This window comes from Pseudopipra pipra, chromosome 16 (assembly GCF_036250125.1).
Source record: "Pseudopipra pipra isolate bDixPip1 chromosome 16, bDixPip1.hap1, whole genome shotgun sequence".
Classification (NCBI taxonomy): domain Eukaryota; kingdom Metazoa; phylum Chordata; class Aves; order Passeriformes; family Pipridae; genus Pseudopipra; species Pseudopipra pipra.
The window spans coordinates 9,138,153-9,165,341 of record NC_087564.1 but is presented as its reverse complement, the minus strand read 5'-3'; the positions used below and the strand labels follow the sequence as shown (position 1 = coordinate 9,165,341).

General features: G+C 38.3%; 1 protein-coding gene across 4 annotated transcripts in view; it reads left to right on the top strand.

Annotated features, from left to right (window-relative positions):
* The window catches only part of DNAH3 (dynein axonemal heavy chain 3), a 70,206-nt gene that overhangs the window by 20,448 nt on the left and 22,569 nt on the right, over positions 1 to 27,189 (top strand). For all 4 annotated transcript variants that reach the window (XR_010434703.1, XM_064672948.1, XM_064672946.1 and 1 more), the window contains 33 exons: positions 297 to 411; positions 973 to 1,089; positions 1,272 to 1,451; positions 2,099 to 2,235; positions 2,908 to 3,109; positions 3,947 to 4,039; positions 4,340 to 4,450; positions 5,103 to 5,217; positions 5,602 to 5,800; positions 6,740 to 6,848; positions 7,167 to 7,280; positions 8,412 to 8,588; positions 8,852 to 8,943; positions 9,351 to 9,570; positions 10,381 to 10,515; positions 11,350 to 11,461; positions 12,003 to 12,244; positions 12,854 to 12,954; positions 13,033 to 13,138; positions 13,819 to 13,948; positions 14,431 to 14,667; positions 15,063 to 15,166; positions 15,912 to 16,206; positions 16,689 to 16,868; positions 17,797 to 17,920; positions 18,013 to 18,169; positions 19,088 to 19,231; positions 19,810 to 20,476; positions 20,589 to 20,754; positions 21,075 to 21,291; positions 22,214 to 22,396; positions 23,275 to 23,473; positions 24,396 to 26,537. Coding sequence is in view for 3 of the 4 variants with exons in the window: in XM_064672948.1 (XP_064529018.1) it covers positions 297 to 411; positions 973 to 1,089; positions 1,272 to 1,451; positions 2,099 to 2,235; positions 2,908 to 3,109; positions 3,947 to 4,039; positions 4,340 to 4,450; positions 5,103 to 5,217; positions 5,602 to 5,800; positions 6,740 to 6,848; positions 7,167 to 7,280; positions 8,412 to 8,588; positions 8,852 to 8,943; positions 9,351 to 9,570; positions 10,381 to 10,515; positions 11,350 to 11,461; positions 12,003 to 12,244; positions 12,854 to 12,954; positions 13,033 to 13,138; positions 13,819 to 13,948; positions 14,431 to 14,667; positions 15,063 to 15,166; positions 15,912 to 16,206; positions 16,689 to 16,868; positions 17,797 to 17,920; positions 18,013 to 18,169; positions 19,088 to 19,231; positions 19,810 to 20,476; positions 20,589 to 20,754; positions 21,075 to 21,291; positions 22,214 to 22,396; positions 23,275 to 23,473; positions 24,396 to 26,537 (7,622 nt within the window). In the remaining variant the exon portion in view is untranslated. The remainder of the gene's footprint in view (positions 1 to 296; positions 412 to 972; positions 1,090 to 1,271; positions 1,452 to 2,098; positions 2,236 to 2,907; positions 3,110 to 3,946; positions 4,040 to 4,339; positions 4,451 to 5,102; positions 5,218 to 5,601; positions 5,801 to 6,739; positions 6,849 to 7,166; positions 7,281 to 8,411; positions 8,589 to 8,851; positions 8,944 to 9,350; positions 9,571 to 10,380; positions 10,516 to 11,349; positions 11,462 to 12,002; positions 12,245 to 12,853; positions 12,955 to 13,032; positions 13,139 to 13,818; positions 13,949 to 14,430; positions 14,668 to 15,062; positions 15,167 to 15,911; positions 16,207 to 16,688; positions 16,869 to 17,796; positions 17,921 to 18,012; positions 18,170 to 19,087; positions 19,232 to 19,809; positions 20,477 to 20,588; positions 20,755 to 21,074; positions 21,292 to 22,213; positions 22,397 to 23,274; positions 23,474 to 24,395; positions 26,538 to 27,189) is intronic.

Genomic DNA, 27,189 nt, shown 5'->3' with positions numbered 1-27,189 from the left:
CTATGAACTGTCAGTTGTTCTTGTAGCACAGAGGCATTAAAATCCAGAGTTGTATTCCTAAACCACTTAATTTGCACATTTAGAATTTTCAGACTGTACTTGTCTTGCAGTTAAAATTGATATCTCTAACTTGGTGAGCCTTAAAGTTCAAAAATATTTCTTGAAGTAAAATTCTATATTATTGACAAATTATTATTAAGGGTATTCTGATATGCAGCTCTACCTACAACTGCTTTTTTTTTTGCTCTTCATCTATGTTACAAAAACTTTCAAAGCTATGTTTCATTTCAATTTAGACTGGAACCTGTTGGAGCAGCTGCAAGTAAGGAGTATTCCTTAGAGAAATCAATAGAGAAGATGCAATCAGAGTGGGTCAATGTGCATTTAGTTTTGGTGCAGTACAGAGATACTGTAAGTAAACACCAAATCAGAATACATAGCTGAAAAGAGCTACTTTGATTCTGAATACCAACTGAGAAATATTAGAGGGAAGTTACCTCTGATTCATTGTGGCATGACGGAAAGTTGTATCATACCCCAGAGCTGGGCAAATGTCTCCATTACTGTAAATATCCTTTTATTTGGGCCTTAGTATCTGGACAGCATATGATCTCACATACTCATCCTAACAAATCTGTAAGCTCGAGAACTTCTCCAGTGTTGTATGGAAAGCTGGTTAGCAGTGAAGTTTTAACTTGGCCAGAACATACAAGAATCCCAGTGCAAAAGATGGAGTGAGAAGGTACTGGCTTCCTATTCACAAAACAATCTGTCTCTGGACCTTTGAAACAGAGATTTACAGAGGAGATACCATTTGATACCTTCCCACATTTGCAGGCTTTCTCAATTCCTTGCTGCTTCAACCATCATAGAGATGGAAAACTCAAACAGGAAGCTGAATGAGTGGGAGGTTGAAGAGTGGTGAAATAAAGTGACTGCCTTTTGCCTTAACAAAATGTGATGTATTTACAGGACATCAACATCCTGGCGTCAGTGGATGAAATCCAGCTTTTGCTGGATGATCACATCGTTAAGACTCAGACAATATGTGGCTCTCCCTTCATCAAACCAATCGAGGCTCAATGCTTGGTAAGGAAAAGCCAGTTTGATTGAGCTTACATGTCTCACAATATGCTTTCCCTAAGTGCTTTAAGCTATTTTGACATGGTAAGACATGATAGAGTTTTTAACTGTTCCTAAGAACACATATTCATATTTCTTGATTTATTCTTGAGGTAATTTTGCTTAACTATTAAATGTTTTCATTGTAGGCTTGGAAAGATAAGCTGTGTTTAATGCAAGATATTCTAGATAGCTGGCTAAAATGTCAGGCAACATGGTTGTATTTGGAACCAATTTTTAGCTCAGAAGACATTGTAGCTCAAATGCCTGAAGAGGGCAGAAAGTTTCGGATTGTGGATTCATACTGGAAAAACATTATGGCAGAAGTGGTAAGTGCTTACATTTCATAAACTGTGTATTTTTATTAAGTAAGTGCAATTTGGCATCCTGTTCAATTCCCTGTAAATAAGAAGTTGGGTAAGAGGCAGATACTTAATGTTGGTGTGAGCTGAAATGTTTGTCAAAATTGCTGGGAGAGTGGGGTTGTGTGATAAAGGTGTTGAAATAACCAGCATAATTAAATAGAAGTTGAGACCTGTCCAACAGCTCAGACTGTGAACGATGAAGCCTGTTCTGAAATAGGACCCTCTGAAGAGGAGTGTTACCAGGAAGAAAAAATGCAACCTAAATAGAAAGAGCAGAGAAAAATTGTCATGTACTGTGGCTGTGTTTGACAGAACTTATTTGTGAATGGAAAACAATGTAGCAAGCTCAAGACACAGGAAGAAGTGCCAAAGATTTTAATTCCTGATATTTCTTTCCTTACTGTCTGTAAAGTTCAAGTTGGTAAAACTGACAGTCTGAAAACTGAAACTATCAAATAATGAATGCATATTTAGTAACATAAAAGCACACTACAGAGAAGAATATTTAGCTTTTTAGCCTCCTGCAATGTATGTGGTTGACGATAATAATTTTATTGTACAAACTTACTGCAATTTTTAGCAGTTTCTGCTGTGTGTTTGTTTTTACAAAGGTGAAAGACACAAAGGTTCTTGTAGCAACTGAACAACCCAAGATGTTAGACAGACTTCAGGAAGCAAATACTCTCTTAGAAGACATTCAGAAGGGGCTGAATACTTACTTGGAGTCGAAAAGATTATTTTTCCCGAGGTAAATTAATTAAACAGGCCTAAGTTAGAAACAAGAAGCCATAAGCTCTTGCAAACCATTTCTACTGAACTGAAAAGTCTCATTTTATAAACACCTGTGGGACACAGTTGCAACAAAAAATGGAACCCTATCCTTATCTCCAGACATTACTCATTTTCCTCAGCTCCAGTTATGAAATGCCAGGGAGGGGCTGGGATGGGGAGGCAAAATCTGTCTAGCACAGTGTAAACTTGTGATTAGAAAGGCATTATTTCTTACAGGGTATTTTTGAAGGAACTTGCTGCCTTCCCATGGCTGATATGCAATTATGGCTCTGCCCTGCCCTCTTAAGTTAGGGGTGTGTGGAGCGTAGAAGTGGTATATGATCATGAGGAGCAGGACTCTGTTTCTGCAGGGTGCTTATTGACTGCATAGAGCTATCTGGTCTTTCCCATGTGAGTTTGAGAACCCTTATTTCTTCCTTTGTGTAAAAGAGTGGTCACATTGAAATTCTGTAAAAACAGATGTGATGAGTTTTATAATGTTAAAAATCGCTTATGGAAAGCAATTTAATAAAACCATTTCCTCTCTGAATACAGTGTCTTAAGCAACAATAAAAGCAATTCCATCTATCTTGCACATATAGATTATTAATGACAATTTTCATGATTGGAAATTGTATTTTTCTGGCAGATTCTTTTTCCTGTCTAACGATGAGCTGCTTGAAATACTGTCTGAAACAAAGGATCCCCTTCGAGTACAACCACATTTAAAGAAGTGTTTTGAAGGAATTGCTAAGCTGGAGTTCACAGAAGATCTGGAGATCGTAGGCATGATTAGTTCAGAGAAAGAAGTTGTTCCTTTCATAGATAAAATCTATCCAGTGAAAGCAAATGTAATTTTTTTGAATTTTACTATATGAAATTAAATTAATTCTTTCTGTAAAGTGCACATTTTTGAGGGAATTAGGTTTAAACCATTTAGAGTCACATCATGAAAGGTGTTTAGGAAGTGAGAGTGCAGACTGGTGTTCTAGAATAAAAAGGATTTCCTACAAGAAGGAGTAAGACAGCAATTTTCCAGTAAATTGCTCTAGGCACTTCTCTGCAGCTTTATGCACCTGCTGCTTTTAAGATGTAGATAGAGATGTACACACAGGCATACACATATATAAAAACTCAAGCTCTCTATGTATATATGTAACATTTCATAGCATGGCTGAAATAGAAATGAGGGAAATGATGAATGGTTGAGAGTGAAGAAACAGTTCAAAAGGGATCTGAGTAGAAAAAGTAGCATTATACATTTTGAAAAATATCTCAGCTCTTTGTATCTTCTGCTGTTTTCAACATGAAGGTGAACTGCTGTATTGCTGTATGGTAACCAGAAAGAGCTGAAAGGTGGGACAAAACATGCTCTGGGTTAAAATGCCCAAGCTTAGCTGACCATGCAATCTGTGATGTGTGGTTTTTTGTTTTGCTTATTTGAAACATATCCAGCTACTTCTTTAGCTGGATTGTCTTTAGAATTAGGTTAATATACCTGCCTTCAGACATTGTAAACTGCAATATTGCCTGTCAGAATTTGGTAATTTCAACCTTTATTCCTTTTATAAATGACACCCAGATCAGAAGGAAGCATATTTAAGCCTAATGCTTTTCAAATAATTTGTCCTTTAAGAGGAATATAATCAGGAAATGTGTACTGACTCTTTAATATTTTTATCTTAAAGGGCATGGTAGAAAAATGGCTTTTTCAAGTAGAGGAAATGATGTTGGCCAGTGTAAGACAAGTTCTTCATGATGGCATAAAAGGATATAGTGAGGTAACTATTTCTGAACTATAGTATAAATTAGATTTCACAAGCAAATGTACATGAATAGATTGCTGAAATTCTTAACCAGGGAAACATGTTTGAAGCTAAGTGGAATCCTACTCTTCTTGTTCAGTAGTACCAGTCTGAAGTTCTAACTCTAAATTTCTTGAAGAAAAAGTATTAAGGCCTTCTGTGCTAATTCTCGTTTATTTACAGCATGAGGCAAAAGACATTTGGGGAAAGTAATTGTTATCACTGCCATAATCTAATGTGTTCATATGACTTCTGGAACGAATCTTTTTGTTTAAGGTTCCTCGTAAAACGTGGGTACTTCAGTGGCCTGGGCAGGCAGTTATTTGTGTTTCATCCATTTACTGGACAGAAGAAGTCTCTGAGGCCATAAGCAAAGGAACTTTACCAGTAAGATTTTCTTCTAACTTTCTATTTCTAAGTACTGAACTCTGATTAATTAGTAAAAAGCTCCTTCGAGCAAAGAAGATCCTCAGTCAACATATTGCAATTTATTCATGCAGTGTGCTTTATTTTCTATTTCCTTTTTTACTGTGTCTTGGCAAGGGTTTGTTCCCACTTACTCTGGTGTGTATCAGGAGAAATCCTACGGCAGCAAATTGTATTACTTTATTTACAAGTGATACAGGTGTAAATGAAAGTACCAAACAAAAAGTTTGGTGATCTCTGGACATGTAGTCCAACCCCTGCTTGAAGTAGGGCCAACCAAACCAAGTTGCTAATGGACTTGGTCCAATTCGCCCATTTCTGTCTTGTAAGGGGGAGAATCTGTTCTTTTCCCATCGCAGAATTTTGTTATTTCCATTAGGAAGAAAGATAAGACTTCTGCTTATACTACTTTCAGACCATACAGATTTTTGAAGTGTTCACAGTGAAATAAAAGGCTGGTATACAAAGGAGAATTTTAGATGTTTGTGTAGAGCCCAGACTTCCATTATTATGTTTCATTGGAATGGGCTGTCTCCAATGACTGCATCCAGGGGAGCATAGGAACTGCTACCTACAGCATGACATTAATGCCTGGGTTCTGTTTCTGTGGCAGGATTTCCTGGAGAAGAGCAATCTACAAATTAGGGAGATTGTTGAGTTAGTGAGAGGGAAGCTGTCCAGTGGAGCCCGGCTGACACTTGGAGCTCTTATTGTCATCGATGTGCACGGTAACATGCACTTGCTGGTACTTCTGTTCCATCTGGGGCAGTGCTCCTATTGGTACTTGGGTGAACTATTTGAGAGGCAGCTAAAATGCTTTCTCTAACTTGAAACAACCTTTACAGAATTATTGCTCAGTGTCTCTGAGCAAATGGGGATTGCCCACTACTGCACAAAGATCTCCCATCTACTTAGGCACTGGAATCTAGATCAAGTTAAGCTGATCCTCTATGCAAAACAATTGCAAATTCCTTTCTAACATGAAAGTCAGCCTACTACTCTAGATGTTGATAAGTATGAGTAAATATTACTTTTACTTATATGTTGTTTTAAGTAAACTAACACAGTAGAAGTATTTACATTTTTCAAATAATCTATTTCTTACTCTGCAGCTCGTGATGTCGTTGCAAAATTGGTTGAAGACAAAGTCAAAGATCTGAATGACTTCCAGTGGATTTCTCAGCTGAGATACTACTGGGAAGGGAACGATGTAGTAGTGCGAATGATTACAACAGAAATGAAATATGGTTACGAGTATCTGGGCAATTCCCAACGTCTGGTTATAACCCCGCTAACAGACCGATGTTATAGGTAAAGCCACATTGTCTGTGAATAATGTTTTCATTTGTTGGATTGATCTGTATTTACTTTCATTTGTTATAGTTAATAATAGCAGGAACCTCAGCAGCTAAGATTTTCCTGTAGATTTTGGAGGCAAATCTTGTATATCTTCTTTGCCCAAATATGGTAAAATATTTACTATGTGTAGGTTTCTACACCCAGTAGTGTAATTGTTTCTGTTGTATCCAGGAAGGTGCTTCTGAAAAGAGGTGGCAGCTCATGGTACTGGAATTATAAGCAATTCCACAGTAGCACTGGTCAATTAATTTATCTGAATTAGGACACACAGGTTGGGTGTGCCTGCCTGTAAGATAAATGAGGCAATTACAGAGCCCTTCACAGATGTTTGAATGCAGTTAGCTTCCTGTTCCTCCACTGGCTTGCAAGAGGTTGAAATGAAAACACTTCATTCTCAAGTGTTTTGTAAAATAATCAGATCACTGCAGTGTTAACAGGGATCTCATTTTAGAAGTTCTCTTGGAGAGCAATACCATTTCTAGGTTTTTGAAACAACCTTTATGCTTTCTCACCCATTTCTAAAGATTGACTTAATTTATAAAGCCAGCCTGAAGTTCTTGCCAGTTCAAGTACCACTTGAGGAAAATGTGTGTTTTTGCAGACTCTGGCATTTTGCTCATGGCACTGTGCATTTTCTTCTGTAATTGAGGATATACAAGGTGGATGTTATAAAAGCTTTGACATTGCTTTTAGGCCAAGTGGGTAAATGTAAGCATCCACAATGGGGAATCACTTAGGAGAACAATACTTGTTTTTCAGGATAAACTGCAAAGTCAGTAGAGAAACAAGTAAATTCTTTTCAAGGGAACCTGTATAGGAAAATACTTATCAATCTGTTCAGAAACAATCTAAAGCTTACTATTTCTAATGCCTGTGTTCTCGATAATGTAGGACATTAATGGGTGCCTTGAAATTAAATCTTGGTGGTGCTCCAGAAGGGCCTGCTGGAACTGGCAAAACAGAGACAACAAAAGATCTAGCAAAAGCACTAGCTAAGCAGGTACTTAAACCCCCTTTTTTCTTGCTATGTAGATATTTCTTGGAATGCTATTCTTTAATAAGTACTGCTTGTTTTGTAGCTGTTCATTTATGGTTGGACTTGAAGATCTTAAAGGTCTTTTCCAACCTAATGATTCTGTGATTCTATATTCACAGAAATAGTTGGTAAGAAGCAAACATTTAGGACTGTGTCTATATGGCATCCTGGTCTTGTAATCCAAAATTAGCAACAATAACCCTTCCCATTTTAGATGCTAAGAATTTTGTAGTGGACTTTATGTTAATACTGAGAAATGTTCTCTGTGTGTTTCTGTTATAGTGTGTTGTCTTTAATTGCTCCGATGGTCTGGATTACAAGGCAATGGGCAAATTCTTCAAGGGACTGGCACAAGCTGGTGCATGGGCCTGCTTTGATGAGTTCAATAGAATTGAGGTAATGTTCTAACTCAGACAAATAAAAGGAGAAAGCTTTAATTTAAGACACAAGAAGTTTTAGATTTAGGCATGGGAGCATTATTGCCGACTTTCTACTTTTACTTGTGGTGAAGCCTCTTTGTTTTGATAATCAGTGACACAGAAATAGGCACTCAGCTGCCTGCTCTAGGAGCACATGCCTACCTGTGCAGTGTTGCAGCAGTCTTTTATTCTGGGTTAATTTAGCTGAAAAAAGTTGTTCCTGTACATTTTTTTCTCTTGTATGTGACACTCATTTGTTGGGAAAGAGCTGTTCTTGTCTTCTTGAGAAATCAAGCTACAGCTGTGGGGTTGCATTTGTCTATGTTCAAATCCCAGTGGAGGGCTTCCTGTGGTGACTACCTGAGTGGCACTAGCTGAGTGACCTGGTTAACTAGCTGTGTAAACAGACACATCTAAATCCCTCCTTGATCTTACTCCGATCTTTTTGAGTTTGTTTAATTTGGTCACTAATGACTTTGGATAAGTTTTGTTGTTATTTTGATGGAGTTTGATTTAAGTACATGCTAGTAAATGTGGAAATTTCATTAAATTCTATTTTGTATTAGCATTCTTAACTCCTTAATTTTTCTATTTTTCTGCTGTAGCTTGTTTTCTACTGAATTTAAGTATTAGCATTCCTTTTCTGTTACTCTGATGTGTTATATTCTGTTACCCTGATACTTTAAAACACTGAGGATTGACACTGGGCAGCCTTACCCATTCCTTACCCTCAATTTGAGGCACTGAATGAATCAGTCTTTCTGAAGAGCCTAAACTGTGTCATTTGAGTTGAAGGGAAAGTGCTTTTAGAGGCCTCCAGAGGGAGTTCCTGTCCAACTAACTTAGATGTCTACACAGGCACATGGCATTTCCCTGTGGAGGCTTTTAGAAGTCTCTGTTGATCTGTCTGTGTTGGTTGAATAGAGAATGGTGGCACTAACTTTCAGAGGATGCCTTCAACAGGCAGCTAATATTTAGACTCAGTTATCAGACACAGGGTGATTTTCACCTGGAGGAATGCAAGAATAGCCATCAAAAGATATAAACAAAGCCATTTTATATTGTCTCCAAGTGTCTTATGTTTTCCAATCTGTTCTGTCTGTATTAGGTTGAAGTATTATCTGTAGTTGCCCAACAAATCCTTAGCATCCAGCAAGCTATTATTCGCAAACTCAAAAAATTCATCTTTGAAGGGACAGAGCTCTCTCTTAATCCTACGTGTGCTGTGTTTATCACGATGAATCCTGGGTATGCTGGACGGGCAGAGTTGCCTGATAATCTGAAGGTAAATCTGAAATCCTGATTTCTTGTAGAAATTAAAGAGAATTTGCTACTTCTAGTCTGTTGTAATAAGAAAAGTCAGCAATAGAATAATACACTGATGTGTCTAATGGTTACTTGGGAAGAAAAGCACCATCACTCTGAACATCCCCTCTCTTGCTTCTGCTGAGCATGACACCATCTGATCTGGAATATTCCTACAAAACTGACACAATTTATTGCCATATTTCATAGTCAAAAGGTGGTATCTTACTTTTTTCCTTACAGGCACTGTTCCGAACAGTTGCCATGATGGTTCCAGATTATGCTTTGATTGGTGAAATTTCCCTTTATTCAATGGGATTTCTGGACTCTAAGAGGTAAGACATGCTGAATTTTCCATCTCAGTTGAGTCTGATGTACCTCATTCCTCTATAAGGCATATATGTGTGTTTGAGGCATATAATTCTGGAAGGCTGTCTGTGTTCTGTATCTCCAGAAAGTACTTTTCAGTCTCCTGCTTTATTGTCAATTCCCATTCACCACCTCATATTGACAGATATGCAGTTCTACACAGGATCTTTTGGAAAATGAAACATAATATCAAACAGAATTCCTAAATGGCACACACATTTTCTACCGTGGCATAATCTTGCTTCCCAGGTGTTTTGGGCCATCTTGTCAGCTGATATGTCTTATAATCACTGCAGTTACTTTGTGTATGTTAAGGATTTTCCTTGCATGGTGAGATATTTTCATTTTACATGCTATGTTTTAATATCCACAGTCTTGCCCAGAAAATTGTTGCCACGTACCGTCTGTGCTCGGAGCAGCTGTCATCCCAGCACCACTATGACTATGGGATGCGTGCAGTCAAATCTGTCCTGACAGCAGCAGGGAACCTAAAGCTGAAGTACCCAACTGAAAATGAAAGTGTGTTGTTACTTCGGGCTTTGATGGATGTTAATTTGGCCAAGTTCTTGTCACAGGACGTGCCATTGTTTCAGGTAACCTATCAGGCCAGTGTGTTTGAGGTTTTTTAATGAGATCTATTAAATAACCTAGAGAAACAGATCATTATCTTCATTTGGAACATTTTGATCTAGATGATGCCATATTAGTGTCAGTTTTCAGTCCACTGATTTGGATGAACTCTTTGGTTCTGTTAGGATTATTTTGAGAAGCAAACTTTCAGTGGTGCCTTTTAAATTATTCTATAGAATGTTTTAGAAGATATCTTGCTAAAAGTCACCTTGTGCTGTTTCATTTGTAGAAATTATTCTTTGAAGTTTGTATTCTGGCTCTGTGCTGCAAGAGATGTGGACAATTAAATTAAGCTCGATTAGAAATTTGAAGTCAGAATAAAAATTATGAAGCTTCTGTTTGCATGCTGCTTTAATAGAAAATAAAGACTATGTTAAGCTACAAAACAATCAGTACTAAAGACTAAGAGCTGGGGTACAAGCACACACAGTCACTGCTCTGATATTTTGCAACACATACCCTTCTACTTAATCACTGAAATTCTTTCAACAACTTTCACATCCTTATCCTGAAATACTTTTGGGGACAAACTCCTTTTTACAATATCAGTGTGTTTATGAAAAATGCAGGCACTGGTTTCTGTTTCATGCATACAAAAAACTTCCATGGTTGCAGTTTGCCTGGAAGTTAGTTTTATCCAGCTGAGGACATTTGCTTTCAAGCTCCTGTTTTCTGTATGACTCTTGTTTTACTTGTAGATTTTTATGCTTTGGGAATTTTCCCTTTTTGTAACCTGTGTTTAAGTAGTGTTCTATATTGTCTTTCCTTAACAGGGTATCATATCTGACCTGTTTCCTGGAGTGGTTCTTCCTACACCAGACTACGACGTATTTATCAAGGCACTAACTAAAAATATTGAGAAGATGAATCTTCAACCAGTTCCATGGTTTATTGGAAAAATTATTCAGGTTTATTTTCTCATACTTCTAGGGAAGAAAAGCATGAGAGCAGAAACACTCTTCATTCCCTGTCTGTGTCATGAATGAATAGCTAATAGTTTCCAATATCAGTTAATGGAATATTATAAATGGGGTATTTTTACTGAGTGAAAATCACGGAATAAAAGCCTGATTTGCTCATAGTGATTCTGTAATTTAACCAGCCTGTGAAAGAGCTCATGTGTGCAGCCACATTGTAGGTCTTGTGGTTCAGGATAGAAAATTGAACTGAATCTGTTGCTGGCTAAGGCAGTGTAGCCTAGTGAACAGAATGGGACTGGGAGTCAGGCCTTGTTCCCAGTTCCGTTCACAGTGTCCTTGAGAAGTCTTGAAAGAGGTGACATTTCTCCCTTTGCTTATGCTTCACCTCCAGCTCTGTGTTCCCACTCTCTCCCATATAGTATTGGTGACCAGTCCTATGACAAATCCTCAGAGCTGGAGTTTCAGTCCATTTATGTCAGATTCATTGGTAGCCACTGGTTTCCACTTCAGGCTTTTGCTGGGCTGTGATCTGCAGTGTCTGGGTAGTGCACTAAACTCTGTACAGTGATGTTGTTACAGCTGAGGGATAACATTTAGCAAGGAGAAAGGCAGGATGTTGGGGGTAAATGACTTCTTAAATTATATCTGTGAGAATTGCCATGCAAATATGACTGCCCTCTGATTGGAATTAAGGATTTGGTCAGCCAACAGAGTGCAGATCTTTGATATTTTGTCCTGTCACATCTGAATGCAGAAGAGAGACCTCTGATTTCATACCCATGATGCTTGTTTTGTGCTGTGCTGTGCTCGTCCCTGACACAGGTCTATGAAATGATGCTGGTGCGCCATGGTTTCATGATTGTTGGAGATCCTATGAGTGGGAAGACCTCTTCATACAAAGTGCTGGCTGGAGCCCTGGCAGATTTGTGTGCAGGTAACACTGTTCAGCCCCCAAATTCTCATTAAATTAAGTTCATTCCATGACTAATATTTTTCCTTCGCTGAGATATGCCAAGGTTGTTAATTGTCCTGTATTTTGCTTTTTTGATTGCAAAATTTTTATTTATTTGACTGGGTTTGGCTGGTATATTTATCCAAAAGTATTTTTGTCTGCATCTACCGGAAGAGTAAGCCATACTAATGTGTTTATGCTTTTCTGAATTTTGTTATACATTGTATTTGTGCATAATACTCTTGAAAAAACTAGCTCTGATAGGGAGATTGTAAGAAGCTCCCATAAATATATGAAGTCTATGCTGCTCTGCTTTTTCATTTTTTCACGTGTTTTTGTACAGAGGACATCTTACTTCCCTTGTACAAGTAATGGAATTCCTTATTTACTGCCAGATGTCTGGGGGTTTTTACCTTGAGCAGCTACAGTAGGATCCTCAGGAATCATCTTGTTCTGTACTCCAGCTGTTGAATGAAGCTAACCTATCAGATTCTCGGGCTCATCTATTTGTCTTTTTACACAGCAAAATGCATGGATGAATTTGCTGTTGAGTACAAAGTTATTAATCCCAAAGCCATTACTATGGGACAGCTGTATGGCAGTTTTGATCCTGTCAGTCACGAGTGGTCAGATGGAGTTCTTGCAAAGGCCTTCAGGGAACAAGCATCTTCTACCACAGACGATCGCAAGTGGATTATTTTTGATGGCCCAGTGGATGCAGTTTGGATAGAGAACATGAACACTGTGCTGGATGATAATAAAAAGGTAGCCTAATTTTTGCCCATAACCTCATCCTTGAAGAAACATACTTTATTTTGGTTGTAGCAATATTGTTACTACGTTAGTCAAAGGGCACGTGGGACTCAGGAAAGGCTGATGTGCTTAAAAGCATCTCTTTATTTTCCTAATGGTATGAGTGGGTTTGGAAGGTATTAGATGATATTAACCTGTTACTTCTCCCTAGAAGCCTTGTCTTACTGCTTCTTTATTGAAATGAGATTGCTCAGTGAGGCTCTTTTATTGACTCTTTTGGGAAACTGAAATGCATGAACTCAATTCTGTGACTGAAAACTGAACTTGCTTAAATTACCTAGTGAATAAATGAATTTTAAAAAAGCTACGGGTCATAATGGCTTTTTCTTGCAGAGTTATTTAAAGATAGAGCATTGTTTTCTGTGTCTCTGCAAGCCTTACAGTAACACATGGAAAAGTTGAGACAAGGTCAGAAAATATCGTGTATTGTGAGAATACAAATGATTGAATGAGGAGTGACACTAAGTAGAATGTTCAGTGATTTTCTGACAGACATTGCTTCGACTGGGTTGATCGGCAATGACATGACTAGACCATGTTTATGTGATGCTCTTCTTCTAGCTATGCTTAATGAGTGGTGAAATAATTCAGATGAATTCACAAATGAGTTTAATCTTCGAGCCAGCGGACTTAGAGCAGGCATCTCCAGCAACCGTCAGCAGGTAATGTGAAAGCATCCCAGCTTGAACTGTCCCACCTTGCACATATATTCCTATATCAAAGATGTTTGTTCTTTCCAGGTGTGGTATGATCTATATGGACCCACAACAGTTAGGTTGGAAGCCACTGAAGGATTCCTACCTGAAAACTCTGCCTCCAAACCTGCAGGAAGAACACCGAGCGCTGGTGCGAGACTTCATTTTTCACATGGGTCTAGTTTAGAAGATTGGCTATAAGGTGACATTCACAGTTTGCCTACTTGAAGGCAGGCATACAGAGTCAGAACTTTTTTATTATTGTCATTAACAGCTTTTATCACCTCATTGCTTGCATAAATGAGAGCTCTTTGTGTTGTGTATTGTATATCTTCAGTGTAAATGCAAATAAAAGTAGGTTTTGGTGAGAATCAGCTTTTAATCAAAATTTAAAATTCCTATTACTTGGCATCAAAGTCTAGTAAAAGAATTGGAATAATACTAGGATTGGAGCTGTAGAAGGCTTATTCATGTGATTTGACAAGACTCTTGTTGAGGTTTGCAGGAAATTATGATCAAAAGAAGTACCAAGACTTGAAGAGCTCTATATGGACAGTTTTCTAAGCAAAGCAGGGATCTCCCTGGGCTGAGCTTCTGCTCTGCTGTCTGGATTAGTAACTGGGTAGATGCAACTTGTTGTCACCATCAAATAAGGATGGTGTGACTTTGTAAACATTTCACTACTGCTTCACACAAGTCCTTTCTTGATCTTCTCTCTGCCAACCTGGAGAATTTCTGATGCCTTATTTTTAATTGAGAGTGAATTGAGGGACAATGGGAAATGTGGCAAATCCTGAATTGTTATACATCCGTCTCCTTTTCTCCTGGTAGGTCGATGACTTGTTTATGTGGCTAGTCCAGCCCTGTTTAGATTTTGTTCACCATCGTTGCAAAGCTATTGTACAAACATCCTCTCTTCATCTGAGTTACAGCTTGATGAAACTCTATACTTGTCTGCTTGGTAAGTACCCTGAACCTTTTTCTTTTTATTTCAATTTTTCTTTTTTTCCCTCCCATATCCTGTAATAAAATGCAGGTATCAGATGCAAGGAAATACCAAAAGAATTCTTTATTGTTGAGTTCATAGAACACACTCAGTGATCTCGATGATCAGTGTTAGTGACAGTTCTTTGACCAGCATACAGAGCTTTCACATTTGGAAACTGATGTCATTACAAAACTGATATTCCATATGTTTTGCTTGCTGTTTGCTGGGATTGGAAGAAAAGAGTTAGGACCTCTTATAAATATTTTTTCTTCTAACTTTATTTTTATTTGTAAACAGTATTTTACACAGACAAGATCCTCACTTTGTAGGTTGACTTTGTACCACTGAAGACAATTCTCTAACTTTATCTCAGGATACTTTTGCAAAAATGTATTTTGCATTGGGATTTATGGTTATTACTGGCATTTAACTAAAATCCAAAATATGTGTTTCAGATGAAATACATGGATCTGAGGAAGAGGAGCAGGAAGTCATGTCTAGTCAGCAAATCACCTTGTGGCTGCAGAGCCTTTTCCTTTTTGCTTTGGTGTGGACAGTTGGTGGGATCATTGACGCAGACAGCAGAAAAAAATTTGATTCATTTTACCGCAACCTGCTAATGGGAATGAATGAGGAAAACCCACGGCCTAAAAATGTGAAGCTTACCAAAAACAATATCTTCCCAGAAAAAGGTGCTTCTTCATAACTGTACTTGCCTGGCCTTTTATAAAGCACTAAGAAAACTTGTCACTTTAAGGGAGAATAGAGTGCCTGGCAGATGTTAAGTCTGCAGCAGAGCCACCATCTGCCAAGCCCTGGGCTGCACAGTTGGGTGCTCTTTCCTGGCTCTTTTAACCAGGAGTAGCATATGCCTCCTGTTGTACTCAAACAGTGTAGCTGCATCTGACCTAAAATAATTTGGTGATGGTAATGGCAGTGGGGGGGGTGAGGTGGGGGCTAAAGGGGAGTTTATCTTGTGTAGTAGAAAGCTTCTGTTATCTCACAGTGTTGGACATCTCACACTAAAATAACTGAAGTCTGTTATTTAATCAGTGAGTTTTCCTATGTTGTGTTTTTCAATTAACAGGGAATGTTTATGACTTCTATTTTCACAAGCATGGCAGTGGGCAGTGGCACATGTGGACGGAGTACATCACAAAAGAAGAGCAAGTCATCTCTCCTGGGGCTAAGGTTCACATTAGTATCTTTATAATAGAAAATAATTATTTGACTAAATGATTTAGAGGTATAATCAACTAGCTTAGCAATGTCTGATCCTATTACATTAGGCTGTTTAATGATTGTTCTGCAACATTTCATTAATCTCTGTAGGCTCTTTTTCACAGCTATGTCTGAATTCTGGTAACACTGATACTGAAAGTTCAGCACTGCAGGTGCATGTGGAGCCCTGAGGTTGCCTGATGGTTAAAATTTTGGTTCTGCTTTGTTTTCTAATAGCATCTGACATTGGGGAAACTATGGTGGGGAAAAAGCCAAAGCCTGAATTTCCATTCCTTCTTTTTTTGTTTTCTGTGGTTGATCTCATGATATTATAGTATGAGTTACTTAGAGACAGCAAGCAAAGAGACCTACTGCTTCTTTGGGATATGGAGAGCAGTAGTGAGAGTAGAGGAGCAGAACTAAGCCATACTTTACTCTGCAGTTCTCCTTCCTGTCTTATATAATGTCTGTGAACCATAATATAGGTAGTTTTGCTACTTACTGAATAAGCCCTGAACAAGAAGTAGGGCCATACTACCTACTAGAACCCCACACTATCTACTAGAACCTTGTTGTAGCCTAGGTTTTCAGAGAACAGAATTTTTAAAAAATGCATTTGTGCTACAGGATTCCTGGATTTGCTTGCAAATATTCCTGTTGATTGAGGTATCAGATGTTTGGTTTTCATGTGCTGTTTTACTTTCCTGGGTAACAGGTATCTGAGCTGACCATTCCAACAATAGAAACTGCCAGACAAATGTTTTTTCTTAAAACATATGTGGAACACAGTGTGCCTTTGCTTTTTGTGGGTCCCACTGGCACTGGAAAAACAGCTATAACAAACAATTTTCTACTAAAACTTCCAAAGGAAAAATACATCCCGAGTTTCATCAACTTCTCTGCAAGAACCTCTGCTAGCCAAACCCAGGATATTATTATGTCCAAGCTGGACAGAAGAAAAAAAGGAGTATTTGGACCTCCTGCGGGGAAAGAAGCTGTAATATTTGTGGGTAAGACATTTTTTTCAGGGTTTTTTTTCTAATCATTTTAATTCTGGCTTTTGGCAAAGGAAGTGGTTCATTGAGACTACTAAATTTGGATTGCTTCAGTGCTCTTTGGCTTTTTTCAGGCACCCAAAGGATCATAATCCTAGAATTTCCTGAGTTGGAAGGGACCCCCAAGGATCACTGAAGGATTAGCACTGTTCCCTGCCAAGAGGTTCAAGTGGTGGTTGTCTTCAGAGTAGTTCTTAGAGTTTCAGTGAGACATTACATGAAATAAAACAAAATCACCAACCACACTAAGTTGGGCCATCACCCCTAATTATGCCTGTGAGGTATAATGGCATTTGATTCTGGTTAGTTTAATGGGAAGCAAGAATAACAACATACAGCCTTTTTCTACCTCTAGTTCAGTTATTTTTCCTTCTTCGAAGAAAACTAAATTCCTAAACACTGAGATTTTTTTTATTCAATGTCCATGTTCTCCATAGATGACCTAAACATGCCTGAAAAGGAAGTGTATGGAGCCCAGCCAGCTATTGAGCTTCTCAGACAATTGATTGATCATGGTCACTGGTATGACAAGAAAGATGCATCCCAGATTAGTATCATAGATGTGCTGCTTGTTACAGCCATGGGTCCACCTGGGGGAGGCAGGAATGATATTACAGGTAGGAAATACATTACTGTGGGAAGTGGTTATCTGGTTCATTGAAGTTAAGAGGTTCAGTTTTGCTGATGACAAATTCTACATTTATCTGTGACTGCTGGACCTGCAGATACATTCACTGGCTGGGTCATTCCAAATGGAGGTCTGTATGTTCAAGTTCAAACCTGTGCCTTTTCCAGCAGTACCTTAATCAACATTAGACACAATGTTTTTAATGTTGATTTAACTGTGAATGACGATTAAACTGTGATTTTCTATTTCTTGGCAAAGAGAGGGAACACATCTTCTTGCAATTCTCTTCTGAAACTATCTCCTGCTGCTAAGATAGGCTGCCTGCATTTAATTAACAAGCATGTTACCTGCAAGGCCATCATTCCTGTCACAGCACCGTAAGGAAAGTTATATTTTCTAATGAAAAAACTATGTAAATAAAAGCCCTAATGTAGCTGCACCTACACTGCTATAGGGCACTTCAGGCTACTTTGCTTTATATAAACACTGATGTAGGTATAACTGTATATGCTCTGAGAAGGCTTTATGAAAATAACTGTTCTGATATAGCTAAATTTGTAAAATCTACTAATGTATAAACTGATTCTTTTTAGGTGAAAGCCAATAACAAGGTACATGATTTTGTACAGTTTTATTCTGTCACAATCACAGTCAAGAGGGCTGAAGTGAGCTGAAATTTGTTTAATAGAGGCCTTGCAATGAAGGTGCAGGTATTACATATGCAAAACACTTATTCCAAGTGAAATACTGATATAAAGCAGAAACATGTTTATATTTCTTCTGCATTACTGCTGGGGCAGAAATTTGCTGGAAACAAAATCATGTGGCTGGAGCCAGCTTCAAATGTTGTTGGTGGAGTGAGGTGGAAAAATATTTGGACATTTTAAATCTCTCTGCATCCTTCTGTTGTGTTACAGGACGCTTCACACGGCACTTGAATATTGTATCAATCTGCTCTTTCAACGATGACATATTAACCAAGATTTTTACTGCAGTTACTGACTGGCACTTCAGCAAAGGCTTTGACTCTTCATTTCTGAAGTAATGTGATCTGTTTCCTGTATCACCTTTGTCATCTTTTGTCCTGTGATTTATCTGCAGAAGTTAAAATTGTACCTCTTTTCCTTCTTAAGGCTGGGTAAGATGATGGTCCAGGCGACATCAGTGATTTATAAAATGGCAGTTGATAATTTTCTCCCAACTCCTTCAAAATCCCACTATGTCTTTAATCTGCGGGATTTTTCCAGGGTTATTAAAGGAGTTTTGCTCTGTCCACACACTCATCTGCAAGTAAGTTGTAGTTTAATTATGTTAAAATAAAAGAGAGCAATGGAAAAAATAAATTATTTTTATAATAGTAAATATATAAGTAAATATCTCAATAAGTAAATATCTCAAAATACATGAACTATGATTTTAATAGATTTACAAGTTTTAAAATCCAAATAGTCCCTGAATACCTTGTTATATATTTTCTGTCCATCTCCGAGGGAGAGAGCTGTTGTTTCCTTAATATTCTTTAATGTATTACAGTTGGACCCAGAGGTCCAAGGTCCTCCTGTTAAAACCTGTACATCAAGGTAGACAGTCCCCTCTCCTGAACTTGCAAACTTAATACACGAAGTGGGAAAAGACTCAGTATCTCCTTTTCACAATGGCAAGCTTATCATGAACAAGACTAAATAATTTAGCCCTGAGTTTGTCTGTTGTCACAAACTACAAATGAATACTAATAGATGTGTATGATTTTCACCCTTCTACTTTTTTTATCCATTTCCAGAAAAATGACAGGTTAAAAAAGTATTAAAATTTTTATTTCTGCTGGGGGAATGTTTTTGGTGCAGAAACAACTAAACAGCCACAAGCTATTCAGGAGAAATCTTAGCCAGGAGGGATTTTGAGAAGGGATTGAGTTAGAGCCCATGAGCCATATCTTGGAAAAATGGGGAGATTTGATACAGTAGAGAAAAAAGCCTTGACATAAGAGTCCCAGTTTGTGTTGGCAGGAAGGACGAGATGGTAACTAGGTGAGGAATCCAGTTAGGTTGGCAGATGCTGAGCCATGTGCTGAATGGCTTGGAATTGAAAGATTCCCACTGAGTTTAGTACAAGGTATAGCAGGGTCCAGATGGACATTTCTAACCTTTTCTTTTTGAACAAATCCTGCCTGAGCTATATTTACCTGTTTTCTCCTATTTACATTTTCAGGATGGAGACAAACTGATCAGACTTTGGATTCATGAGGTTTACAGAGTTTTCTATGATCGCTTAGTTGATGAGGATGACAGGAAGGTATTCTTTCAGATGGTACAAGATACAACATTAAATAGCTTCAAGCAGAACTTTAATAAGGTATTTTTGGGTAATGTGCTGGGACAGAGAATGAGACTGATGCCTTTTCAGAAATACTTAGACATTGAGATTAAATTAGTATTGGAGACATTTTGAATTATTTCAAGCAGTGCATTTAAAAAGTGTGGACAATCTCCTATTCAGCATTGAATATTATACATGTTCTTAGTCAAGTTAGTACAAATGACTTCTTATCAAAGTGATTCATAACTTCAAAAGTATTCTGTGTTGGTACAGAGGACCAACTGGAATGGAATAAATGTCTTGCACAGCTTTTATCTGTGCTTTTACTGAAGTTAATTATTTTAATAAGCCAATGGATGTAGTGGGTACATTTCTGAGAAGCCTTTTGGGAACTTGTCCTGTATTTGACAGCAGTAGCTCTCTGTGAGGCGTGCATATGTGGAAACTTGCATGTCAACCTACAGTATTCTTTCCCAGGCTAGGGTAGTAACCAGAATAGTGGAAAAGAGTGCTTTCCACAGTAGCAGTACTATACAGATAAAGATTATTATGACTTCAAGGAAAATAATTCTCTAACAGATAGAATTATCTGTTGATTCTTGTCTTTTCCCTAGGTGCTGAGCCATCTCTCACCTACTGGAAAAGTCACTGATGATAATATTCGCAGCCTGTTCTTTGGAGACTATTTAAAGCCCAGCAGTAGTGTAAAAGTATATGATGAAATCACAGACTTAAAGCAGCTGACAAGCGTGATGGAATACTACCTTGAGGAATACAACAATGTCAGCAAAGCCCCAATGTCCTTGGTCATGTTCAAGTTTGCTATTGAGCATATCTCCAGGATATGCAGGGTATTGAAACAGGACAATGGGCACCTGCTGTTGGTGGGGGTTGGCGGGAGCGGCCGGCAGAGCGCGACCAAGCTGGCCACCTTCATGAATTCCTTTGAGCTCTTTCAGATTGAAATCACCAAGTCCTACGGAGTCAATGAATGGAAAGATGACATTAAACAAGTCATGCTGAAAGCAGGTGTTGGAAACACCAATGTGTCCTTTTTGTTCTGTGATAATCAAATAAAGGATGAATCGTTTGTGGAAGATATCAACATGCTTTTAAACACTGGTGATGTGCCTAATATCTTTGCAGCAGATGAGAAGGCTGAAATTGTTGAGAAAATGCAAGGTGCAGCAAGGATGGAGAACAGGAAGATTGAAGCCACTCCCCTTGCTATGTACAGTTACTTTATTGAAAGGGTGAAGAAAAATTTGCATATCGTTTTAGGTGTGTATTCAGTATGTTTTTTCTTAGAATGTTTTTATTTGGGTTTGGGTTTTTTTTTCTGCTTCTTAACTGCAAACAGACTTAGGTAATGACCATGATTTTATTTTTGTAGCCATGAGTCCTATTGGAGATGCATTTCGGAATCGATTACGGATGTTCCCTTCACTGATAAACTGCTGCACCATTGACTGGTTCCAAACCTGGCCTACAGATGCTTTGGAAATGGTTGCTAACAAGTTTTTAGAGGATATTGAACTCAAAGATGACATTAGAAAAGAGTATGAGTTTATCTGTCAAGAAACATATAAAGCAAATATTTTTTCCCCTGTCCCCCATGCCCACAGCATATTTGATCAGGAAACTGTCCTTATAAATGAGCAAAGCTAAGCCAAATCTGGGATTTCAGTGCAAGTCAAAGATACTCAGATGTATATATCTGATGTTTCTTAGAAAGGAGTCCAAAATATTTCTAATAACAGGGAAAATACATCTCTGCCTCCCTAAGACTAATTTGATTTCATAACCTTAGAGTAATTTTCTGATAGTTAACATATAGACAGACTGTACTTTCGAAGTAATGTGGAAAAATTTTCTCTAGGGTTGTGTCACTGTGCAAATATTTCCAAGAAAGTGTGAGGGAACTCTCTGTCAGCTACTACGCGACACTGCGAAGACACAACTACGTGACACCAACTTCCTACGTTGAATTGATTCTTACCTTTAAGAGTCTGCTGAATAAAAAAAGGGAAGAAGTTGACATGATGAGGACTCGTTATCTTGTGGGACTTGAAAAACTTGATTTTGCATCTTTACAAGTAAGTTTCAGATGAAAATGCTGAATATGTGCCGTATGCATCCTTAGGTATGGGGTCTGTGTGGTTAAAACTTACAAAAATAATACTAAGTAAATTTGCTCTTCACTGTGTTCATAATGGTATTAATAGTTTTCTATAGAAAACCAGGAGGAAAAGTTAGGTTACTGCTTAGCCACTTTAAGAAATTGTGATCTCTAAGTTTGAATTATAGCTCTTAATAGAATAACCCTTATAAATTTCATCATTTTCTCAAAACCTTATATGGAGAATCCATAGCACAGCATCTTAGTGCCTTTTCAAAATAGGGGAGAAATACCCTTTTCAAAATAGGGGAGAAATTGAAGAATGTTGTAAGACAATAATAAACATTAATTCCTGAGTAGATTCCTAGGAAGAAATTGATCAGTTCCAGATAAATAACCCACTTTCCCAACCCATGTGATCCAAGGATTGATCTTTCCAAGATGCAAAGTAAAAGGGCTTCCAGATACTTTTTGAAGGAAGAACATTCAGTTTGCAGCTGTTGCTGTCACTAACTCTTGTTTCCTTCCAGGTTTCTTTTGGATTTTGTTTTCCACATGTGCAGTAATGGATTATTTGGGGATTTCACAAACTGAAACTTACTGTGAGGAATAAATAGAATTAATCCATTTATTTCTCATTATTGAAATGAAGTGGATCTTAAAAAAGCAAGTGTATTGCATAGATGATGATAAAAATATGTTTAAAAATCTATTCAGTTAAATAAAACAGCTCTTAGTAAAAATAAACTGGAGAACTATTAATAATTCTTTAGATCAAATGTCCCTTTTTAGATTGTATTAATATAGTGTCTTCTGATCTTTCTTCCTAAGACATCATGATGTGAAATGCAGGCAATGTTTACACAGATCTTTTCTTGACTTCCTGTTACATTCATCAGGTTGCAGAGATGCAGAAAGAACTGACTGCCCTTCAGCCTGAACTGATTGAAACTTCTGCTGAAACAGAAAAAATGATGGTCAAGATTGAAAAGGAAACAGTTGAAGTAGATGCAATAAAGGAAGTCGTGGCAGCAGATGAAAAAGAGGCCAATGATGCAGCTGCTGTTGCCCAAGGCATTAAGGTAGAGCACTGGGGCCTGAGCCTGGAGCTGGATGGGTTCTGAATAAATGGGAGCTGTGATGATGTGGTAATGGGCTGAGCCAGTTCTTAAAGTAACAAAGTTGCAAGAGATGATGAATGACATGTTCCTAATACAAACGGTAAATTTGGGCTGTTTGGAGAATGACTGCATCTCACAGTGGCTGCATAGCTTCCCTTTCTAGTCCACATTCCAAAAGCTGTAGAGCTCTTGCTTCTGTACTAATATATCCTCATTTTCAACAGATTGAATAATGAGTTTATACTGTCTCCAGGCCCAAAGACAGTTCATTTAGAGTGAGCTGAGGTAATTTGGCACAGTGCTGTAGGGAGCTCTGTTAAGCATAACTTTAGAGATAATGCCATAGCCAGATGTCTATAACAGAATTTCCTGTGGGAAGCTCCAGGATTCCTCATTTTTTTTATATAACTAATTGGAAATGTCAGTGATAGATAAGATAGATAACTACTGAGATCTGAGTATAAGATAAAGAATTTAAGCTACATCCATTTTTCACCTGATGAGCACTGTAAGATTTAACTAAGAACAACTGTATTTAACCTTTATTTTAATTCTTATTGCCAGACCAGAGAGACAGTTATCTTGGAAGCTTGTCTGGCTTTTTCAGCTATCCATTCAGTTTATGGAAGTTACTGATTTCTCTACAAACCTTCTCCCTTTAAACCGTGCAGTCAAATTGTGAAAGTAGTTTTCTCTCCAAGAAACATAATGTTGTGAAGAATCTCTTTATTGGGTACTTAACAAGAGAGAAGGTTCTCTGGGGCTCTGTGGGGTAATCAGGCTGCAGACCTGGTATTGGATGAAGCTTTACAGGTTTCTGCCCAATGTCTGCCCCACAGGACGAATGTGAAGCAGACCTTGCTGAGGCCCTGCCAGCTCTGGCTGCAGCACAGGCAGCTCTTGATACCCTGAATCCTTCAGACATCTCTCTTGTGAAATCCATGCAGAATCCACCTGGTCCTGTTAAGCTCGTCATGGAGAGTATCTGTATCATGAGGTCAACTAAACCAGAGAGAAAACCTGACCCAAGTGGCAGTGGTAATGATGTGGCTTTTGTTATCCCTGCACTAGGAATGAGTGGGGTACTGCTGTGGTGTGCTGGTGAAGTGCTGCTGGTGTGAATGCAGCCATGTGCACATGCACTCAAAGTGCATTTTGGCAAGTGGTGATTTACAAGTACACTGAATAGCTAAGGCTGCTTTGGCCATGGTCACATACTGCCCTGGCTCAACACTGTTGTACAGGCTTTATAAATATGATCCCAGTCACCAGCACAAAGTCATCTCTTCAACTTAACTTTGACCTAGTCTTGAGTTTTGCATTGCCTGGAGGAACTCGGGGAGCTGGAGATGTGCTGTGCACCATTCACCTCCATTTCCCCCTGTAATTCCTGCTTCCAGACTGTCAGTTTTGCTGGGAGGCAGAATTCTAGTTATACCTCTGCCATAGCTAATGACTCTAACAAGCTTTTTATGTGTAGTTTATGTTGTTATTGTGGGATTGCACAGAATTTGTAAGGTGAGAAAGAGACCTTTTTCTTTCACTTTTCTTCTACCTTATGCCTTTACAGTTCAACTCTTCATAACTGAAAATAAGAATTCTATAAATGCCTTTCATCCAAAACTGTCTTATCTAGGTTAGGAAGAAATACTTTCACATAGTTACTGATTTATCTCATAGACTATGCTAAGAAAGACTATATAGTAATTTGTTTCCCTTAATGTGCTTGGTTGATTTAGAATTAATATGCAATTAATAAATATTACATTGGTTAGTGATGCTGAAGTTCTTGTCTGAATTCCTTTAGGTAGTGATTTTCCCAAACTATTTAACAGTCTTTGCATAGTAAAATTCCATTGCAAAATCATTGATGTTAATTCTTCATATTATATTTCTAAGTATTCTTTTCAGTTTGAACGTGCATGTACTAAGCCTGATTTTAGTCTCATTTGCAATACAGGTAAAATGATTGAAGACTACTGGGGGCCAGCTAAAAAAATTCTTTCAGATATCAAGTTCCTTGAGAAATTACAGAAATACGACAAGGATAATATTCCTCCCGCTATAATGAAGAGAATTAGAGAGAAGTTCATTGGTCACGCAGATTTTCAGCCAGATGTCGTAAAAAACGTCTCATCTGCCTGTGAAGGACTTTGCAAGTGGGTGCGAGCCATGGAGGTGTACGACCGTGTTCAGAAGGTGGTCGCCCCAAAGCGTGAACGTTTGAAAGGGGCAGAAGAAGTACTGGAGGTTCAAATGGAGAAGTTAAGAGTGAAACAAGCAGCGCTGAAGGAGGTAGTTGATCGCCTTCAGGCTTTGCAAGATGAGTTTGACAAAATGAATAACAAAAAGAAAGAACTAGAAGACAATATTGAACGCTGTTCCCAAAAGCTCGTGAGAGCTGAGCAGCTGATTAGTGGTCTGGGTGGAGAGAAAGAGAGGTGGACAGAAGCTGCACGATTGTTAGGAATTCGGTACACGGACCTTGTAGGAGATGTGCTGTTATCATCGGGAACTGTGGCCTATTTGGGAGCCTTTACTGTCGATTACCGCCTCCAGTGCCAACAGCAGTGGCAGGTTCTGTGCAGTGAGAAGAACATCCCGTGCTCCAGTGATTTTAGCTTAAGTAACACGTTAGGGGATCCCGTCAAAATCCGGGCATGGCAGATTGCTGGATTGCCAGTTGATTCTTTTTCCGTTGACAATGGTATAATTGTTTCCAACTCAAGAAGATGGGCTTTGATGATAGATCCCCAAAGGCAAGCTAACAAGTGGATAAAAAATATGGAGAAAACTAACAAGCTGTCAGTTATCAAGTTATCTGACACACATTATGTGAGGACATTAGAAACTTCTATTCAGCTTGGAACACCAGTCTTGCTGGAAAATATTGGTGAAGAGCTAGATGCTTTCATAGAACCCATTTTATTGAAACAAACATTTAAACAACAAGGAGTAGAATACATGAAATTAGGGGAAAATATAATTGAATATTCAAGAGACTTCAGGTTTTACATGACAACCCACTTAAGAAATCCTCATTATTATCCTGAGGTGGCTGTGAAAGTTTGTCTACTCAATTTCATGATTACACCTTTGGGTCTTCAGGACCAACTTCTTGGAATTGTAGCTGCAAAGGAAAAGCCTGAGCTAGAAGAAAAGAAAAATCAACTCATTATAGAAAGCGCAGCCAACAAGAAACAACTGAAAGAAATAGAAGATAAAATCCTGGAGGTCCTTTCCCATTCAGAAGGAAACATCTTAGAGGATGAAACAGCAATTAAAATTTTGTCTTCATCCAAAGAGTTATCTGAAGAAATCTCTGAAAAGCAAAAAATTTCCTCTTTAACTGAGCAGGAAATAGATTCTACTCGAATGGGGTATAAGCCAGTTGCTGTTCATTCAGCTGTTGTCTTCTTCTGCATCTCTGACATGGCAAACATTGAGCCTATGTACCAATATTCATTGGTTTGGTTCATTAACTTGTATGTTCAGTCTATTGCTAAAAGCAAAAAGAGTGGAAATCTAGAACAGAGAATTAAAAATATAACTGATCATTTCACAGTAAGCATCTATAACAATGTCTGTCGTTCACTGTTTGAAAAGGATAAGGTGTTATTCTCCTTCCTTCTGACAGTAGGCATTATGAAGGGAAAAGGCCAAATAGATGATGAGGTTTGGCGTTTCCTGCTGACAGGAGGTGTTGCTCTTGACAATCCTCACCCCAATCCGGCTCCAGATTGGCTGTCTAACAAATCATGGGCTGAGCTCGTCCGTGCATCCTGCCTGACAAACCTCCAGGGACTTATGGAACACATGAGAGACAATTTTTCCAAGTGGAAGCCAATCTATGACTCTGTCAAACCCCACGAAGAAGCCTTCCCAGATGCGTGGAGCAGACTGACGGGGTTGGATCGCATGGTTATTCTCAGATGTTTGCGACCCGACAAAATTATCCCGGCAGTGCAGATGTTCATTGTGGAAAATATGGGAAGGACATTTATTGAACCACCCACATTTGATCTTGGGAGAAGTTACAGTGATTCAAATTGTTGTGCCCCTTTGATTTTTATATTATCACCAGGTGCTGATCCTATGGCAGGTGAGATTGGTATTAAAAATATCTTTTTTTATCTGGTTAAATGGCACTGAGTATGACTAAACTGATAATAGGCCCCTTCATTTGATCCTTAAAGTGTCTTTAAAATACAGTACAGCAATGATGGAATATCAAACATTTGCATCTGCCCATATATAAACAATGATAATAAATTTGTTAGAGAGTGGGATGAATGTAGTGGTGATGAAATGTCTCAGTGTCTGAGCTGCAATTTAGGGATCTACCAGATTGTAGCATCCAGACCAGTTTATAATTTATACTTTCATTACAATTCTTTCAGTGGGTGTTGGAGGCTTGCCCCACTCTTTGTTGCAACCCCTTCTCCAGAAAATTTCCTCCCTCTTAGTTACTAATTAAATGGTGTATATGGCCACACTTGAAACACATTTGTTAAATGTCCTTTAAAGTATAACCACCCAGTTTATTTTTAAATCTGGTTTTCTGCCAAAAGAATTGTAATATGGAGCCATACCATAAGGATGTATTTCCAGAAGGTACTGGTTTTGCTAGCAAAGCTGGAGGGCTATTTTTAACCAGATCTAATTTTCAGCTCAACCCCCATAAACAATTGTACCCAGGCAACAGGGACAGTCAAGAGCCACAGTGCAGGCTGGAACTGAACTCTTGGGGCCAA